Source organism: Moschus berezovskii, chromosome 28 (assembly GCF_049115385.1).
Source record: "Moschus berezovskii isolate FMDL1 chromosome 28, NW_MosBer_1.0, whole genome shotgun sequence".
NCBI lineage: Eukaryota > Metazoa > Chordata > Mammalia > Artiodactyla > Moschidae > Moschus > Moschus berezovskii.
The window spans coordinates 29,088,393-29,108,764 of record NC_142487.1 but is presented as its reverse complement, the minus strand read 5'-3'; the positions used below and the strand labels follow the sequence as shown (position 1 = coordinate 29,108,764).

The following is a 20,372-nucleotide window of genomic DNA, read 5'->3' as shown; positions in this document are numbered from 1 at the left end:
GTAAAATATTAAATACAAGTAATCCAATATCAAAGGATAAAATCAAATAAAAGTTTTGTGCTTTTATGCCCTGGGATTAGTTTCAAAGAAAGGCCAGATAAATCTCATTGTTTACCAATTTAATTTTGAGGGAATACAACTCTGGTATATTAAAAATGGTAAATTTTCTGATAAAACAAAATACGATATAAATAATTAAGTAAACAAAGATAAATGATCAATTCTTCATGAAATTATAAGTATAAAAATATTTTTAAATATAAAAAACTTAAAATCAGCCAGAAAAGTAAACATCATACCACAAATAAAATATACATGTATATATAAATATATGCTTATATATATATTTATATATATAAAATATATCTGATTACTGATGATGCAAATTTATAAAAACTTCATGCAGTACAATCAGATTTTAGTGGTAGAGTTTTCTATGATTAAAAAAGGGAAAATAAAAATTAAAAAAAAAGCTTAAACTGCATCTCATAACAATTAGGTTTCTATGCTATTTTAAAGATTATCTTAAGGAAACATAGTAAAAGGGATGCAAACATTAATGCATTGCACAGATTATGTTACAAGCTGAAAAAGGAAAAAGAAGCTCAAACACCATTCTGCCAGGCAGAACTGCAAAACAGTCTGAAATTGGACACTGATCCTTCAAGACATAGAAAATTTTCATACTTCTTAATATCTCACAACTATTCTTAAATGTTAGGTAAAATAAAACCAGTAAGAAAACAGTCATGTTTATCATTTTTAAATTAAAAATACCTATTGGTATAAAAATTATTAAAGCTCTACATATACGTTTTCTTGAGGATCAGTATAAATTTCTTGTGCTAAACAGATATTTAAGGATAAGCTCTTATATGGTTTTGCCAATGCATTGTGTACCTATCATACTGTAGGTCCCGTGAATTATGATTAAAACCAGTGGTAAAGATTAAGAGGATAACAAAAGAAAACTTGTAGGACATGTTCAATAAATATTCTTAATCTATTAATAAAATTTGTGAATTGCAAATTGATTTCATAAATTGAATAATTCAAATAAATAAACTTGTTTGCAAATAAATCATTCACTATTTAAATGAGACTACAGATAATTTTTCCTTGATCTTTTAATGGTGAAATGTAACTCTATAAAGAATACTTTCTACAGTATTTATGGCTTAAAACATAGGCAATGTGTACCAAAATAAATCTGCTACTCTATTTTAGACATTTAAAGCATCTGTCAATAACAGGTTAGCTACAAGAAAAACGAAAAAGATACTCCCCAAAGTTATTGCAGACAATATTATAACTATCCTATTCTAAGACAAGTCTAACTACTGCCAACAAATACAATAAAACTAACATTAATAAGAGGTAACTACAAGTACATTTAAGAAAAGAGTTATATTATTAGTCCCTATTAATGTTCAATCCCAAGACTGTCTATTTCTGTAGGCAAGTCACGCATATCATATCAAGAGAGAGATCAAATAAATTAGTTAACTGGTAATGTAGAGAACAGACAGTGTTCATGGCACATAAATGGACCTACAGTAATAGTTAGTGTTGCAGAAGCTAATGATGCTTTAAGCGAAACTGGAAAACATGAATACCATGCAGTTTTACTGAACTCACCTGACAGAGGTGTAAAACCATTCTCTAGGAGCAGAGATGCATGCACAAAAGTAAGAATATGATTGCAAGTAATAGACTTTAACAAAATAAAAATATAACACTAAACTTCAAAATGACGAAAAACGGACAACGTGATGATCTAGGGGATGACAGTCCTTCTCTGGGCCTCACCTCTCTCTTGGCCAGCAGCACATTGGGGACGATGTGTGGCAGGCAGCGCCCCAGCATCAGCATGACGCTTGTCTCACTGTCTGCGATCCGAGACACCTGCAAGACCACAGGGTTAATCAAAGCCGACACTGGAGGACTGCTGTGCGTGATGGGACTTCTGTCTCAAACACACATTCAAAGGACAATTCATGAGGAGGAGGAAAACAAAAACAAGAGCAGCCTGAGATTCCAAACAGGACAAACACTTTTGTAGACCAGAAATGGATTTAAAACACTAGTAAGAAGCAAGGGAGCAGACAGCGAAGCTTACTAGGCTTCAGTTCTAAGGACTGGGACAGCTTCAATGGTTCTTAATCTTTGTTTCTGGGGGAAAGATATCCACAAAGTCATGATCTTTGGCTAAGGTGAAAGAGTAGTTTGTATAATGAAAATGCATGCAGGGGAAGTCCATGGGGCTGCCCCAGTCTTAAAACGAGAACTGCCTGACTGCATCCAAACCATTGTCTAGCTCTTTCAGATTCTTAACGACACTGTGGGACAGAAGCCCAAAAGAGGTGAAGTGGAATCAACCACAAGAAAGGTATTAATAGAAAGGGAGAAGTATAAAGAAAGGAGAAAAAAAATACCCTTTTAAGATAAGCCTGCAACAACAGTTACAAAGGACTTAATGGAAAGAAATGAGAGCCAATAAACTCTTCAAAGACAATCAATCCTAGAGAAATTAAAAATGGAGTAATCTAAAAATAACTGAAGTTATAAATAATATATACACCTGACTTGGTTTCTAAATTGCACTACAAAGAGGCACATAATTATACATATATATATACACACACACACACATATATATATATACACATATATAATTGTAGGTTGATAGACATAAAAAATTAAAACTAGACTGTAAAGAGTCATTTTCATACTAAACAGAGCTTTAATCCAAAGATAAAAATAATCAACTACTTTCCTTAAAAGCTGAAAACTTTGGAATTATTTCTTAGAGTGTTAGTTTAAATAACAGATTTGTACTTGAACAGAGTTGTATTACAATTACTTTTTGGGTAAAATGTTAAGAAGAAAAACGGAATGTTTTAAGAAAATTACAAGAATCTGGTATAACTTACCTCTGATCCTAAACGACTATCTGCTGACATTCGACAGAAAGAGAGTAGTGCTTGATGGAAAGCAGGAGACAACTTCCTAGAAGAAAGCATTGAATGAAAATGGGACAATACTAAATAGTTAAACTGGCGTTTAAGGAGAAAGTAAGTTGCAAGTTATAATTCCCATCATTACATGAATCCTACCCCACAAATGTTTGAATTTCTCAGCCACAAAAGATTTAAGGTCACTTCACTGGAGAATCACACAGGGAAAAAGGAATGGCAGTAGCTGCTGATCTCAAAAGAGCTTGATATTATGTGAATGAATGTCTTATAAATGTTAATGGATTAAACCTGAAGTTGTAATGGCAGGTCAATAACTATACAAAGAGTTTGAAAAACCTGAAATGAGGATTTTTTTTTTCTTCTTTTCTTCCCTAATTCTCTATGGTCCCAGAAAGGTAAAGAGTGGCTGCAGAGGCTAACCTGGTATGTTGTTGAGAAGTTCTGCAGATCTATATCATGAAAATGATAACTCTTAATGTTAGAAACCCACATAAAAGAATACAAAATTAAAAATAAATGAAGGAGAGGCTCATTCAACATTCACATATATTTTAAATGAAGGATTTTTTGTAATTGACAATATTAGGCTATTTATCTTTAATAAAGAAGGTTAAAACATTTATATTTGTAAAATAACACTGGTCTCTATGTAACAGTATTCATAACATTGAACTATGCGTTGTACTTTACGTGCTCAATCTACGAAGAAAAGGGGTAACCTCTTCGGTTAACAGAGGGTACTGAGCATGCACCACAAAGCGGCCCCAGGGGCGTCTGACTGTACAGTCAGTGTGCCGAAGCACAAGCCTGTTTGCTCACTGTGTCCGGGAGCTAAAACACATCTAATTGCCCAAGCCGGAAAGCCTTTAGCCTTCCCTTAGTTTTAACCTCCTAATCCAATCACTTTTTTACCTTCTAACTATCTTATAAATCTATCTATCTTTCCAACACAGGAAATCCCACCATTTCTTTCTTGGATTCTTCCATCAGATATCCCATGAGTCTCCGTTCTTGCTACCCTATAATTACCACTACTCTAGAGGACTCTTTCTAAAGCTTCAGTTCAGTCGCTCAGTCATGGCCGACTCTTTGCGACCCCATGAACTACAGCACGCCAGGCCTCCCTGTCTATCACCAACTCCCAGAGTTTACTCAAACTCATGTCCATTGAGTCGGTGAAGCCATCCAACCATCTCATCCTCTGTCGTCTCCTTCTCCTCCCGCCTTCAATCTTTCCCAGCATCAGGGTCTTTTCCAATGAGTCAGCTCTTCGCAGCAGGTGGCCAAAGTATTGGAGTTTCAGCTTCAACATCAGTCCTTCCAATGAACACTCAGGATCGACCTCCTTTAGGATGGACTGGTTGGATCTCCTTGCAGTCCAAGGGACTCTCAAGACTCTTCTCTAACACCACAGTTCAAAACCATCAATAATTCTGTGCTCAGCTTTCTTTATAGTCCACTCTCGCATCCATACATGACCACGGGAAAAACCATAGCTTTGACTAGATAGTCTTTTGTTGGCAAAGTAATGTCTCTGCTTTTTAATATGCTGTCTAGGTTGCTCATAACTTTCCTTCCAAGGAGTAAGCGTCTTTTAATTTCATGGCTCCAGTCACCATCTGCAGTGATTTTGGAGCCCAAAAAAATAAAGTTTGCCACTGTTTTCACATCTGTTTGGCATGAAGTGATGGGACCAGATGCCACGATCTTAGTTCTCTGAATGTTGAGATTCAAGCCAACTTTTTCACCCTCTTCTTTTACTTTCATCAAGAGGTTCTTTAATTTTTCTTTACTTTCTGCCATAAGGGTGGTGTCATCTGCATATCTGAGGTTATTGATATTTCTCCCGGAAATCTTGACTCCAGCTTGTGCTTCATCCAGCCCAGGGTTTCTCATGATGGACTCTGCATATAAGTTAAATAAGCAGGGTGACAATATACAGCCTTGACGTACTCCTTTTCCTATTTGGAACCAGTCTGTTGTTCCATGTCCAGTCTTAACTGTTGCTTCCTGACCTGCATACAGAATTCCCAAGAGGCAGGTCAGGTGGTCTGGTATTCCCATTTTCTTTCAGAATTTTCCAGAGTTTATTGTGATCCACAAGTCAAAGGCATAGTCAGTAAAGCAGAAATAAGTGTTTTTCTGTAACTCTCTTGATTTTTCAATGATCCAGTCGATATTGGCAATTTGATCTCTGGTTCCGCTGTCTTTTCTAAAACCAACTTGAACATCTGTAAGTTCACGGTTCATGGAGTGTTGAAGCTTGGCTTGGAGAATTTTGAGCATTACTTCGCTAGCATGTGAGATGAGTGCAATTGTGCGGTAGTTTGAGCGTTCTTTGGCATTTCCTTTCTTTGGGATTGGAAGGAAAACTGACTTTTTCCAGTCCTGTGGCCACTGCTGAGTTTTCCAAATTTGCTGGCATATTGAGTGTAGCACTTTCACAGCATCATCTTTCAGGATTTGAAACAGCTCAACTGGAATTCCATCACCTACACTAGCTTTGTTTCTAGTGATGCTTCCTAAGGCCCACTTGACTTCACATTCCAGGATGTCTGGCTCTAGGTAAGTGATCACACCATTGTGATCATCTTGGTCATGAAGATGCTTTTTGTATAGTTCTTCTGTGTATTCTTGCCACCTCTTCTTAATATCTTCTGCTTTTGTTAGGTCCATACCATTTCTGTCCTTTATTGAGCCCATCTTTGTATGAAATGTTCCCTTGGCAACTCCAATTTTCTTGAAGAGTTCTCTAGTCTTTCCCATTCTATTGTTTTCCTCTATTTCTTTGCACTGATCTCCGAGGAAGGCTTTCTTATCTCTCCTTGCTATTCTTTGGAACTCTGCATTCAGATGCTTATATCTTTCTCCTTTGTTTTTCACAGCTATTTGTAAGGCCTCCTCAGAGAGCCATTTTGTGTTTCTTTTCCTTAGGGATGGTCTAGGTCCCTGTCTCCTGTACAATGTCAGGAATCTCTGTCCATAGTTCATCAGACACTCTATCAGATCTAGTCCCTTAAATCTATTTTCCACTTCCGCTGTATATCATAAGGGATTTGATTTAGGTCGTACCTGAATGGTCTAGTGGTTTCCCCTGCCTTCTTTTAAAACTTAAGACACCGTCATGCTCCAAGTCTCTGAAATGAGTTAACACAGTTTATATGGCTTAGTCTCAGCTTAATTCTCCAACGTCCCCTCCTGTCATCTTCTCACTTGCATGCTTTGCTTCAGCCCTTCACAAGTCCTGCACACAAGTGCAGTGTTCTTCCTGCTCCTATCAGTCCCTCTTAGTGGGAAGACTTCCTTTTATCTCTTTGCCGGGTTCACTGCAACTTACTCATCAGGTATAAAGTTAGAAAATACTTCTTCCCTGAAACCTTTCCTACTCTGATGACTAGGTTAGGTACCCTGATTGTGTGTTCCCCAAGCAAGCTGAACTTCTCTTATATTACTTACCTTTCACAATATTATAATTGCCTGACAGTCTCTCTCATACTGTAAAGTTTGTAACCGAAGGGTACCATACGTTTGGTTACCATTAATATACTCTTCATTTGGGCTTCCCTAGTGGCTTCACTTCGGAGAAGGCAATGGCAAGCCACTCCAGTACTATTGCCTAGAAAATCCCATGGATGGAGGAGCCTGGTAGGCTGTAGTCCATGGGGTCGCTAAGGGTAGGACACAACTGAGCGACTTCACTTTCACTTTTTACTTTCACACATTGGAGAAGGAAATGGCAACCCACTCCAGTGTTCTTGCCTGGGGAATCCCAGGGACGGGGGAGCCTGGTGGGCTTCCGTCTATGGGGTCACACAGAGTCGGACACGACTGAAGTGACTTAGCAGCAGCAGCAGCAGCAATGGCTTCACTTGGGCTTCCCTAGTTGCTCAGATGGTGAAGAATCCACCTGCAATGCAGGAGACCCGGGTTGGATCCCTGGGTTGGGAAGATCCCCTGGAGAAGTGATTGGCTACCCACTCCAGTATTCTTGCCTGGAGAATTCCATGGACCTCTAGAAAATTGGCGGAGAAGGCAATGACAACCCACTCCAGTACTCTTGCCTGGATAATCCCATGGACAGAGGAGCCTGGTGGGCTGCAGTCCATGGGGTTGCTAAGAGTTGGACACGACTAAGTGACTTCACTTTCACTTTTCACTTTCATGCACTGGAGAAGGAAATGGCTACCCACTCCAGTGTGCTTGCCTGGAGAATGCCAGGGATGGCGGAGCCTGGTGGGCTGCCGTCTATGGGGTCGCACAGAGTCGGACACGACTGAAGTGACTTAGCAGCAGCAGCAGCTAGAAGACTGGCAGGCTACAGTGCATGGGGTCCCAAAGAGTCAGACATGACTGAGCAACTAACACTCTCACTCTTCTTTTAAACTTCAAACTCTTCATTAACATTGCCGGAGACACAGTTAAGAGCTAAAAAAGTTAGGTGGACAAATTTAACAATCATCTTTCTCCTAAGAGTGGCTTTGGAGTATAAAGAAGATATATGGAACTACCAAACATTAACAAGTACTACAAATGCCACTGCATTATTTTTATATCTTAACCATATTAGAGTAAATGCACTTTGACTCCTGGGCCATGTCTATTTCACTCCTATGATCTCCTCATAATACCTACACATACACACACACACAAGCACACACAAAGTTGTGGCATATGAGTCAAAAAATTTGCAAAAAAAAATTCAAATACTTCTCACTAATAATGAGTACCTTTAAGTCTAAAACAAATTAGCCATGCTTTCCTGTTACATCCCAACACTTGCTATAATACTCCTCCATTTATTAGGAGGAGGAGGTATGATTGGCTCAGGATGCATCACAGGGAATGTGTGAGGATTAACTAAGCTAGCATATGTAAAGCATTTAGAACTGTGCCTGACATATATAAAGAACTCAATAAATATTCCTCTCTCATACAAGGTTCTTTTTTCACATTGTAAATACTCTTTGTCTCCTCTACTAGAAAACATAATCATGATCGGCAAGGGACCCGATTTGGTCATCTAAGTTCAATCACTGCGATTCAATAAAAATTAAATGAATTAAGATAATATTGATGATACAATGTTACTAATGGAAGCAGACACAGGAAAAAGGACTAAGATCAAGAACTAATTACCTTTTTAGTAAAGGCAACTATTTAATATCAAAACTTTCTACTGAATCTGATAATGACTGTAGAACACAGAAAAGGTAAAACACACTGGGTAAAATACAGCACACAGAACATACGCATCATTTATGGGTGTAAGTCCTTAGCTCAAACAGGACCTAGTTCACTTATGGTCTATTCCTCTCTAACACAATTTAACTTAGTAATCACTTGTGATTTTTTGCAGTGATGTGGACTCTGCTATGTATTAAATTCATGCCAGACACATAAAAATTCTAGAACTGAAACTCTTCTAGTTTGACAATGTACTAAATAGCTGAAAGATGCATTTCAAAACACAGGACACATACTAACCTATTGGGTTTATCAAAATGGACTGTGTTTTTACTTGATGGAGAAGAAGATGGTACTCCTCTTTCTCTCCTGGGGAAAGAATGTGGGAAATTCTCTTTAGGAACAGTGGAATCAACTTCATCTGATTTTGAAAGATGGACATCTTTGTTTTCTCCCTTGTCCAAACTATTTATAACTGAATTCTGTCCACTGTCTTCAGAGTCTTTGTGGGGAGACTGATCCAAAGAAGGCTGAACAGAGTCACAAACTACAGGGCTGGCAAAGTGTTCATTTTTGAGGAAGTCCATTTCACTGTAAAAGAAAGATAAATTATTAGAGAAGAATTGTATTTTTTAAGACTTTGGCAATAGCATAAACCTCATACTGGGTTTAATGCTTTAAAAGTATAACATATTAATAGAAAGTGGTTTGGCAACTAATTAATCTTTTCTGTACCATATATATTGATGCTTCATATAGAAATGTAGCCACAGACTCTTATAAAACATAAAAATGTTTTTATAAACTATGCTTTGGATTATTACTTAGCCTTCTTCGTGTGTAAAATGTGGAAAATTCCATCTAACCCACATCATGAGTATAAGAATTAAATGAAATAATGAATGGAAAACATGTATAACACTAGCACGAAGAAGTTACTTTATTAATACTGATACAACCTGAAAAAGTAAAAAATAACTTACTCCTTGGTTCTAAGACATATATGATTTTATGATTATTACAGTGATTAACAACTTTTGGAGGGAAAAGAACACATTAAGTATATAAGCAATTATAAGATTTTTTTCCCCCAGAAGTATTAGGATATGAAAAATTATGCCTTACAACTGAAATATTATCTTATATGTTTATATAATCTGTCAATTTCTTTAATAATTTTAAGAGGTTTTATAGAAATGATGATTAAGTACTAACCTTTCAAGTCTTCTGATTTGTTCCATCAAAGACCATTTCTCACTATTTAATAAACTAATTTTATCTTCTAATTTCTGTACTAGCAAGGAGTTCTAAAATCAAAATGGGAGAAAAACAGAAACTCAACATCTCATAGTCTGCTTTTACATGGCTTAAACACTTTTTGTGGACTTGATTATTAATACCTCTCACCTCTACAGTCTGAGGAGTTTCAAGGGTTGAAGGAAGGTTGCCTAAAACTGGTGTCAGAGCTTCTAATTCATCTTCTTCTACACCGCTGGCCACGTCCACAAGGTCTTTCCCAGTTACTTGATGATTTCCAAAATCTCGATAGAGCTGCAGTAAGTCTGGAGGTTTTGGAATGTTTAATCCTACATCATCCCATAGTTCAAAATCCTAAAAGATAAAAAACAGTAACATAAAAAAATCTATGTGGCAGTTTTATCTTGCATTTTGAGATGTATCTTTTCCTTATTGCTAATATCTTGAAAACTCAACATAATTGTGTGATAATGTCACAGTGTATGTGCCTGGTGAATAACATCCTGGGAGTCAGGAAGTGTCCAGGATTAGAGTGTGAGATGCACCCCCCCACGTCATACTTGGAAAATAAGGGAAACAGGGTCCTCAGTGGAGAGATAAGTTTTCTTTACAGCAGAAAGGATATTCTGGACTTCCCTAGTAGCACAGTGGATGAGAGCCTGCCTGCCATTGTAGGGGGCCTGGGTTTCGTCCCTGGTCCGGGAAGATTCCACATGCCTTGGAACTGCTCAGGGCAAGCTCTAGAACTCGAAGGCTGCAACGACTGAGCCTGCAACCTGCAACTACAGAAACTCATGCACCTAGAGCCTGTGCTCTGCAACAAGAGAAACCAAGGAATGAGAAGCCCACGTACCCCAAAATGAAGAGTAACCCAGCTCGCCACAACTGAGAAAGCCCACGTGCAACAACAAAGACCCATCACAGCCAAACAATTAAAAGATAGTAAATTTCTAAAATTTAAAAAAAACAACAAAAAAAGGATATTCAGAGAGAAGTTGAGAATAAAAGACTGCTTATTTACAATAAGAAAATTTCACATAGCACCACAGAAAGGAAAGATAGGAAGTAAAGGAAAGAACTGGCAAGAGTGAATCAAGAAACAGTAAGACAATTACATGCAGATAAAAATATAAGAAAACTATCAATAAGTATGTCTTGAGTGCTCCTATACATACTCTTGCCTGGAAAATCCCATGGACAGAAGAGCCTGGTAGGTTAGGGTCCATGGGGTTGCAAAGAGTTGGACATGACCCAGCGACTTCACTTTCTCTTTCTAAACGTGCAGATACAGAGATGAACAAGAGATTCGTTTAGCCTCAAGAAGATTATAGGCTAGTCAAGGGGGATAAGAGATAATCTAACGTAACAATAGAGCCATTAAGATAAAATCAGGCCACTAAGATAAATGATCAAAAATAAAATCAGGTAAAAAGTCTGACATTTTAGCCAGAGAGTAAACATGAAAGGAGTGAGGGCTCTAGGACAGAACTGCTTTAGGGTCAGTTGAAATTACCATTAAACATCACTAGTGGTTAAAGAATAAGTAATTGATGAGCACTTGCACTGCCCTTTATAAAATAGTTTTATTGGGGTATATAATTAATAAATAAAAAACTGCACAATTTAAATCTGACTCTTTGCGACCCCATGAATTGTAGCCCGTCAGGCTCCTCTGTCATGGGATTCTCCAGGCAAGCATACTGGAGTTGGTTGACATTTCCTTCTCCAGGGGATCTTCCCCACTCCCCAGGGATCGAACCTGGGTCTCCCACATTGTAGGCAGACAGTTTTACCGTCTGAGCCACCAGGGAAGTCTTAAATCCACAAGCTAATTTAAAATGTACAATCTGCTAAGTTTTGACATCTGAGTACAGACCTGAAGAGATCACTGCAATCAAGAAGATGAACTTGGGGGCTTCCCTGGTGGCTCAGTGGTAAAGAATCTGCCTACCAACGCAGGAGACACGGGTTCCATCCCTGACCTGGGAAGATCCCGCCTGTTGTGGGGCAATGAAGCCTGTGTGCCGCAGCTACTGAGCCTGTTTGATCTCAGGCCTGGGAGCTGCAATTACTGAGCCCATGTTCTGCAATGACTGAAGCCCACATCCCTGAAGTCCGAGTTTTGCAACTACAGAGTAGTCCCTACTCGCTGCAACTAGCGAAAAGCCAGCGCAGCAATGAAGACCCAACACAGCCAAAAATAAACAAATACCGCAGAGGAAAAAAAAAAAGATTAAATAGCAAAGCTTAAAAAAAAAAGATGGACTTGTTAATGCCCAAAGGTTTTACTGGCCGCTTGTAATACTTCCCTCTCTTCCGAGGCAAATATTGTTCTGTTTTCTGTTACTGTTACAAGTTTACATTTCTTAGAATTTTATATAAGTGGAAGCACACAGCAAGTACTCTATTTGCCTGGTTTCTTTCATCCAGATTATCGATTTTCAGACTAATCTATGTTGTTGTATCTGTCAGAGGTTCATTTTTTTTGTTGCTGAGTTAGCATTTCACTGTAATGATACATCAAAATTTTTTATTCAACTGCCTGCTTTTGGATACTTGGGTTGTCTCCCTAATGTCAGCTATCATAAATAAAGTTAGTGTGAACACCATGTAGGAGTCTTGGTATGAACATCTCCCTTCACTTCTCTTGGACTGTAATATCTAGGAATGGAATGATCAAGTCATATAGGTGGTGAAGGTATTAATTTTTTTAAAATAGCCTGCCAAAAAATGTTCCAAAGTGACTGTACCATTTTGGATTCCCATGAGCAATGATGATATTTCCACTTACTCCACATCTTTGCCAAGACTTGGTACAATCTCAGTTAAACATTCCAATAAGTGTGCTATGGTATTTCATTGTGACTTAATTTTTATCTACCTAATGACTAAAGATGTAGAACATCTTTTTTCATGTGTTTATTTGATATCCATATATGTTCTTTGTTATAAATCATCTATATTTGTTATAAATGATATATATGTTTGTTATAAAATCACCTATATAAATTTTTTGTTCATTCTTTTAAAAATTGGGCTTTTTTATTATTCATTTTATAGAGTTCTTTAAATATTCTGGATAGAAATTCTTTATCAGATATGTTACTTGAAATATTTTACCTAATCTATGGCTCATCTTTCATTTGTTTAGAGTTGCTTTCAAAGAGTAGAAGCTATTGACTTTGATGAGAACAAATATTTGATGAAGAACACCATACTTTTGGTGTCATATATAAAAAATCTTGGCCTACCTTCCAGGGTTGCAATGAATTTTTCCTTGTTTTCTTCGAGGAGCCTTATGGCTTTAGAATTTACATTTAAATCCATGATCCATTTGAATTACTTTTTGTATATGCTGTGAAGTTCATTTCTGGCAGTATATAGATATCAAAATGTTACAGTACCAATTGTAAAAAAGACTATATTTTCTGAATGGAATTTACTGCGTGCTTTGTTAGACATCAAAAGATCATCTATGTGTAAGTTAATCTCTTGACTCTCCACTAGGTTCCAATGATCTGTCTACGTTTATGTCAATAAGACACTGCCTAAACTATAATAGCTTAAAGTCAACTAGTTGAAGTCCCCTAATTTTGTACTTCTTTATTAAAGTTGTTTTGGCTGCTGCTGCTGCTAAGTCACTTCAGTCATGTCCGACTCTGTGTGACCCCATAGACGGAAGCCCACCAGGGTCCCCTGTCCCTGGGATTCTCCAAGCAAGAACACTGGAGTGGGTTGCCATTTCCTTCTGCAATGTGTGAAAGTGAAAGTGAAGTCGCTCAGTCGTGTCCGACCCTTAGCGACCCCACGGACTGCAGCCTACCAGGCTCCTCCATCCATGGGATTTCCTAGGCAAGGTTATTTCCATTTCCATAGAAATTTCAGAATAAGCTAACCTCTACAAAAAAAGCTGGTGAGATTCTGATTAGGATTGTGTTAAAAGTACAAATCAATTTACAGAAATTGATACTTTGACAATACTGAATCTTATCCACTAGCACAACGTCTCTTCTTTATGTCTTGTTTATTTTCTTTCAGCATGTATAATAGTTTTCCGTGCATAATCCTTCATCATATTTATCCCTAAGTATTTCCTATTTTTTGATACTTTTATAAATGGTATCTTTAAAATTTGAATACTTGTTGCTAGCATACAGAACCACAATTCATTTTTGTTTACTGATCTTGAATCCTACAACTTGTCTATCATCACTTATTTAGTGTCTTTTTTAATGCAGTCTATAGGATTTTCTCTACATATAATCATGTTACCAGCGAAAGTTTTCTTTCTTCTTTTCCAAGATATATGCCTTCTATTTTTTTTCTTGCCTATACTGGCTAGATTCCTCAGTATGATATCCAACAGAAGTAGTGAGAGCAGATATTCATTCCTGTTTTGTTCCTTATCATTCATCATTAAGTATGAGGTTAGTGATAGTTTTTCTGTAAATGTCTTTTATGAATTTGAGGAAATTCCTCCCAATTCCTAATTTCTTCAAAGTTTTTACGGGAAAGACATGTTTGATCGTGTCAAATGTTTTCTTTTGAGATGATCATATGATTTCTCTTTTGAAAAGTTTCTTAAAGCAGTGAATTTACAATGACTGATTTTTGGACTAATCAATCTTATGTTCCTCAGATAAACTATTTGGTCATTGTGTATTAGCACTTTTACACATTGTCGGATTTAATATAGTAAAATGTTATATAGAATTTCTACATCCATGCTCATGAGGAAAATGAGCCTGCAATTTTCTTTGTTAGCCAGGTCTGTATCTGCTTTTGAAATCAGAATTACACTGGTCTCATAGAATGAGTTTTGAACAACTGCTTCTCTTCAATTTCTAGAAGAGTTTGTGGAGAAGTGGTATTAATTCTTCCTTAAATATCTGGTAGGTATCTACAGTGATATAACCTTGCTCATTCCAGATTCTGATAATTTGCTTCTTGTCTCTTTTTCTTAATAAGTTAGGCTAGAGGTTTACCAACTTCATTAACCTCAAAAACCCAGTTTTTTGTTGTTATTAATTTTTCTCTGTTGTTCTCTGTTGCCTATATCACTGATACATTCTCATTTTTAATATTTCCTTCCTTTTAATTTCTTTGGACTTCAGTTAGTTTTCTTTTTCTAGTTTCTTAAAATAGAAACCAATCTTCATCAATTTGAAATGTTCTTTTCTGTTCAGTAGTTTGGTATTATGGAATTTTACTGTATGTATAACTTTTAAAAAAATTAAAGCTAGATAAAAGAGAAAATAAGTACATTATAAATTAGAAAGGAAACAAATTATTGTAAAAAAAAGAAACTGTACCTGATCATCATTTTCATCTGAAAACGTTATTGATGTCAGCTTGTAGTTATTCTTCAATAAAAATTCATTGACTAAGAAGTTTAGAGCTCTCTTTTCAAGAGGTTTGATTGGCTCCTAGAGATAGATAAAAGATGGATACAGTACTGTAAGTCTTCTGCTTTCAATACTGTGCTTCCATTTCATATGGAAGATACTCTTAGATCTGTTATTCACCCACCTGAATTTCAGGACTTGATTTGTAATTTTTTCGTTCCTGTAAAGGAACTTCATGTTCTGGTGGAAGAAAATACAAATAATAATTTACTCTTTTACATTTGAAAATATCTCAGCTACTTCTACATTGTCAAAGTAGAAAAAGTCTCAAAAAAGTTGTATGTACACCACCTGCAGCCTTTGTCAGGTTGGCTCGGAGGGCCTGAATGGTCTCCTTGGCTTTCCGTAGTTCAAACTCCAGGACTGGACAGGGATTTGGAATAAACACACACAGGCATCCAACCAAGAAAAGGGAAACAAAAATAAAAAATAAAAAGCAAGGATGGGTATGAAAAAAAAATACAATTTGTATTGAAAACAGAAAGCATGCAATCTTTATGAAACTTGTGAACGCATGCAGCAGAGTTGATTTGCAAGCAAACTGGTGAATGTTTTCCATAGTTTTAGAATACAGGGGACTACTGATCAGATGTTCCAGCTGTCTGACAAGGAAGAGCTCTATTTAAAAACAAAACCTATGGCTCACTCTCATTTGGGCAAATAAAAGCTTAGGTGGTGTGCTTCACTCAGTCTAGGTAAGAAACGGAATGGAATGTTTCCAGGTGACATAATTTTAGGGGCAAAGACAAAGCTTAGATGAAGTCCTAGCAAATACAGTTAAAGAAAATCTTAGGATTAAAAAAAAGTATTTATCTAGAATAATGTTATAAATCAACATACAGAAACAGTGAATATATTCTTTCATTAAGATGTTGAAGAAGTATGTTTTAAGTATCTTACAAATGTGGATGTCTATCAATTTTTCTAGAAGCAAGTCTATATCTTCTGTAAACAAGCACAGATATGTTAAACACATACCTAAAAAAAGTTCCAAGGGATTTATTTTAGGTTTCATTTAAAGCCAAAGAATAGACATACGCTTGTTTTTTAAGTTACAATTAAAATCATTCTAAAGCAAATGATTGTGTACAATTCTAAGAGTGTAGTTATCTAAGGATACTGAATAAAATTAAGTAGAATTTCAAAGTTTCTGACAACTCTTCAAACAGATATTTGTTCACATTAAGAGGTACTAATGAAACGTAAAGATTTCTCCTGTTACTGCAGAGTCTAATACAAGAAACATGAATACTGAGGAAATATTTTAATGAGCTTTTTGAAATGTTTCATCACGAGCAAGAGTTAACTATGTCTTTACTGGGAATTTTCTTTAAAATATATAAATACTGCTACGAAGAAAAAAGTGTTGGGGGGAAAAGTCATTTCTGTGAAGTAAAGCTCTGAGAAAATTAAGTGATCTTTGTCACAACTGGATATTAAAAAAATGACTATTTAAATAGTTCTGCATAAAGATGAGTAAATTTAAAACTTCAGAGATGCAACTTTTTCCTGATTGACTAATAAACAGAAAAAATAAGATGGCAAATGAAATGCTATCAGAGACAACAAAGCTATAAAAATGTATGGAAAAAATAGAATTCACTCAGTTTGCACATTTTCATTAAAAACTTAAGATGTAACTGAATCACATCTAGTATATGAAGGCCAATTATTTTGATGCACAGAATTTCACTGCAGCAACACGGAAGCACAGCTAAAAATCAGATGATGTGTACATGACCTTTTTTTTTTGGTCGTCAGCAATGCTGATCTGCAAACATTTCTGTGCAACAAAGTAGAAACATTTTCCCTAAAAATTACACTTCTGGAAACTCTTAGAGTTTGTATTTAAAGTCAGACTGCACAGATTCAACGTGTAAGGTTAATTACAGAGTAGATTTACTTTTCTTCTATTTCAAAACTCTAGGTTTTGATTTATAAGCACTTCACTATACCATAAGCAAAGTATACATATCATACTTTCCTATCACTTACAATTTACTAAGATATGTTACAGAACAATTGCAGATCAGAAATGCCCTGCACCAGAATGATAGAATATGAAAAAAAAAAAAACTGGTTAAAACACAAACTGTGAAAAAAAACCCAAAAACTCAATTCAACTGGTGAAAGTTTAGGTGACCAACAGCAAAACAATGAATGATCAAGGCACAGAAAGCCAGAAAAACCCATGTCAGACGGCAAGAATTTATATTTTTATGCACATCGACACATACATTGCCAAATGCCATTGAAGTTACCACTGCTTTTATAGCTAGTGCTTATTGAGATGAACTCACTCTGCTGCATGTTTCTTAGTATATAATACAGACTTCAGAAGACAAAGGCATATCTTTGAAGCTACAGCACATCTCTATAAAGGCACAGTATGATCAAATAATTGCAGTTACGTGAAAAGTTTTACATGAAAGGTCTGAACAGATATATTTACACACATATGAATTTGTCACTTCTTTATTAAAAGATATTGGATTAAAACTCAAAACTTATGACTTTGTAAAGTGATACATTATAACAAGCAACCTCCAAGTAGTTTTCAAAGATTATGATTCTTCATAAGAATGTTTGAAGAAGTGAATGTTTTTAAGAAACACTGTAGGAACCAGCTACCAGCCTGCTCACTCCACTGCCCCCACCCTCTACTAGCCCAACACTGTTGAATGCAGTTTTAGTGGAACTAAAGTAACAACTGCAAAGACAGATATAGGTATACTGTAACACTGCACATTGTAATCTGACCAAAATAATTAGTGACTACGTCAGTATCAGCCATTCTAGGTGAGCTGAAACAGTTATTTCTCAGTCAAGGCTGGATAATACTGGTATTGTATCAGGGGTACTAGATCAGGCACTAATGACTTGAGATATATGCAAGTGTGTATCACTACTATCTTAAAATATTTGTTAAGTCTTAGTTCTTCTAGCACAAAACTCCAAATAATGGTGCTCTATAAACATCTGTTCATTTAGAGATCTTTTCCTCATTAAAGGAATACCTGCACAGATTTGATAAAATAACCAGATATTTAAATTTATGAAAATGATGATGAAAATCATCACATACATATATATATATCACTCACACACACACACATATGTCCGATAAACAGTTTATTAATGGTTGAAGCAGACCCTACATTTGCATCATGGGGCAATGGACTCAAAACCTGTGTTATCTATAAACTCTTTCTGCCCAAGACTGGTACAGGAACATCAAAAAGAGATTTTTGTTCTTTCTCAGTAAGGTTTACATGTGATCCAATGACAGATGACATGGTAGTTATCTCTTCTCAATTACTGGTCTTTCAATTAGCTTCCAAGTTACTACCAATGGTTAGTAAAGAGACAAAAATCTCTTTGGAAATGGGAACTGTGATTAATTTAAATTTTCAGCCACATATCCCACAATTGGTTCAACAACAGGCTTGGTTCAACAACAGCCCTAAGAGTCTAAAGGTTATTTTCTTGGAATAACATGTATTTTCTTCCTTTTCCCAGTGAAGATGAAAGACTGCATCCATTCATTCATTTATACTGAAGTATCACTGACTCATAATACGGTGTTAGTTTCAGGTGTATAGCAGTCATTCCACTTTTTGTAGGCCTATATTTCATTATAGGTTATTACAAGATATTAGGTATAAACTTCTGTGCTATGAAGTAAACCCTTGTTGCTTATCTGTTTTATGTTTAGCAGTTAATATCTGTTACTCCTGTACTCCTAATCCGTCCCATCCTCCCCTCTCTCTCCACTTTGGGGAACCACAAGTTTTTTCCCTATGTCTGTAAGTCTATTTCTGTTTTATATATAGATTCACTGGCATTATTTTTAGATTCCACATATAAGTGATATCACATACTATTTGTCTTTCTCAAGACCGCATGTATTTATATATTAGCATTATATAGTAAGCAAAAATTACTTTATTTTCCCAAACTTAAGAGAAAGAGTATAATTTTTAGATTAAAAATATAAGGTCAAAACTACCAACTATTTAAAATTTTCATTCTTAGTTATGTTTGGTTATAGCATTTTGCTTAGTTATAACATCTTGCTTTTACATCCATGTTTCCCCTAATTAAAAATACTAGCATACCTAATAACGAGAATAATGATGAACCTCTTAAATTTGACTTTAGGTTTTCAAATAAAAATTAGAGGAATGAAAATAATTACATGGTCTATTTCTGGGTTGAAGTTATTTTCGAATACATAAGCATTTGAACAATAATACAATATATAAAACTAAATATATTTGGTTCAGCTCAGTTCAGTCGCTCAGTCGTGTCTGACTCTGTGTGACCCCATGAACCGCAGCACGCCAGGTCTCCCTGTCCATCACCAATTCCTGGAGTCCACCGAAACCCATGTCCATCGAGTCGGTGATGCCATCCAACCATCTCATCCTCTGTTGTCCCCTTCTCCTCCTGCCCTCAATCTTTCCCAACATCAGGGTTTTTTCAAATGAGTCATTAGTTTCAAATAAACTAAAATACCGTGTATTTAACACTTAATAAATAACATAAAACATATAACACTTAACATTTACTATATAATTAAATATAACATAACGCCACTTAACAAATGATGTAATAAGGGGGATGAGTCCTAAAATTATTGAAATAATTCCCATATGATTTGCTAATTTTCAGATATTACTGATGTGATTTGTTCTTTTGACACAGCTGTCAATTAACAATGCTTACGACTAAATCATGACTATCGAGGAAGCAGCTGCACTGAAGTCTTCCAGTGACTTCCCCCTTCAGCTGATACTGCTATTGTTCTCACTCCCGAATCCTCTCTGAGCTTCTGCTGAACTAAAAATGTAATACTGTTTGAGATTTTTAAACTTCAGTAGCTCTTTTCTCAAGCAATAAATGAAAAGCACATATTGGAATGTCATTTTACATAGGTCAAACTTAATCCTTCACCCTAGGAGGTGGCATATGGTATGATCAGTCGTGGGCTCTGCTGCTGGGCCATCTACATTTGAGTCTTAGCTCTGCCACTGAAGTCTTAAGACTCTCTGAGTGCCTCAGTTTCTTGGAGAGTGGAAGATGAGGATAATTCTATAACTTAATGAGTTAAGATACATTTACAAAGTGTTCAGAAAGGAGAAAGTGCCATATAAAAATTAGTGCGCAACAGCACTCATCTTTATTTACGATGACTACAGCAGGTGAATATATGGTAGGTTTTAACAACCTTGCTCCAGTAAAGGGAAAAAAAAATTCAACAGGGTTGATGAAGAGAGGAAGCCACAGTGTGGATGCTCCCTGACCCCAAAGGGCCCCCACAGGCTCCACCTGTCCCATGTGGCATCTTTCCTACGCCAGGAGTGCCCACCATTGCAGTGGGGTAAAATGCCTAACTGAGGGTCAACGTCCCGTGAAAACCACAACTCCTATAAAAACAATCAGGACTACTTCAATAACTGACAGTCACAGCCTGAAGCACCAGAAAGGCACCAGTCATTGACATCTGAGGAGCCGGAGCCTCTGCACTGGTGAATGCAGGGTGGAC

At 36.4% G+C, this 20,372-nt stretch overlaps 1 protein-coding gene across 6 annotated transcripts in view; it reads right to left on the bottom strand.

The window, feature by feature from the left end:
- RELCH (RAB11 binding and LisH domain, coiled-coil and HEAT repeat containing) overlaps nt 1-20,372 on the bottom strand; it is a 110,026-nt gene that overhangs the window by 66,661 nt on the left and 22,993 nt on the right. For 4 of the 6 annotated variants that reach the window (XR_016036694.1, XM_055417481.2, XM_055417482.2 and 1 more), the window contains exons 3-11: nt 15,116-15,187; nt 14,949-15,004; nt 14,732-14,845; nt 9,570-9,773; nt 9,378-9,469; nt 8,463-8,753; nt 2,934-3,009; nt 1,810-1,905; nt 1,639-1,662 (exon numbers count right to left, since the gene is read on the bottom strand). Coding sequence is in view for 5 of the 6 variants with exons in the window: in XM_055417481.2 (XP_055273456.2) it covers nt 1,639-1,662; nt 1,810-1,905; nt 2,934-3,009; nt 8,463-8,753; nt 9,378-9,469; nt 9,570-9,773; nt 14,732-14,845; nt 14,949-15,004; nt 15,116-15,187 (1,025 nt within the window). In the remaining variant the exon portion in view is untranslated. The remainder of the gene's footprint in view (nt 1-1,638; nt 1,663-1,809; nt 1,906-2,933; nt 3,010-8,462; nt 8,754-9,377; nt 9,470-9,569; nt 9,774-14,731; nt 14,846-14,948; nt 15,005-15,115; nt 15,188-20,372) is intronic. The other 2 variants (XM_055417483.2, XM_055417484.2) reach the window with 1 other exon arrangement.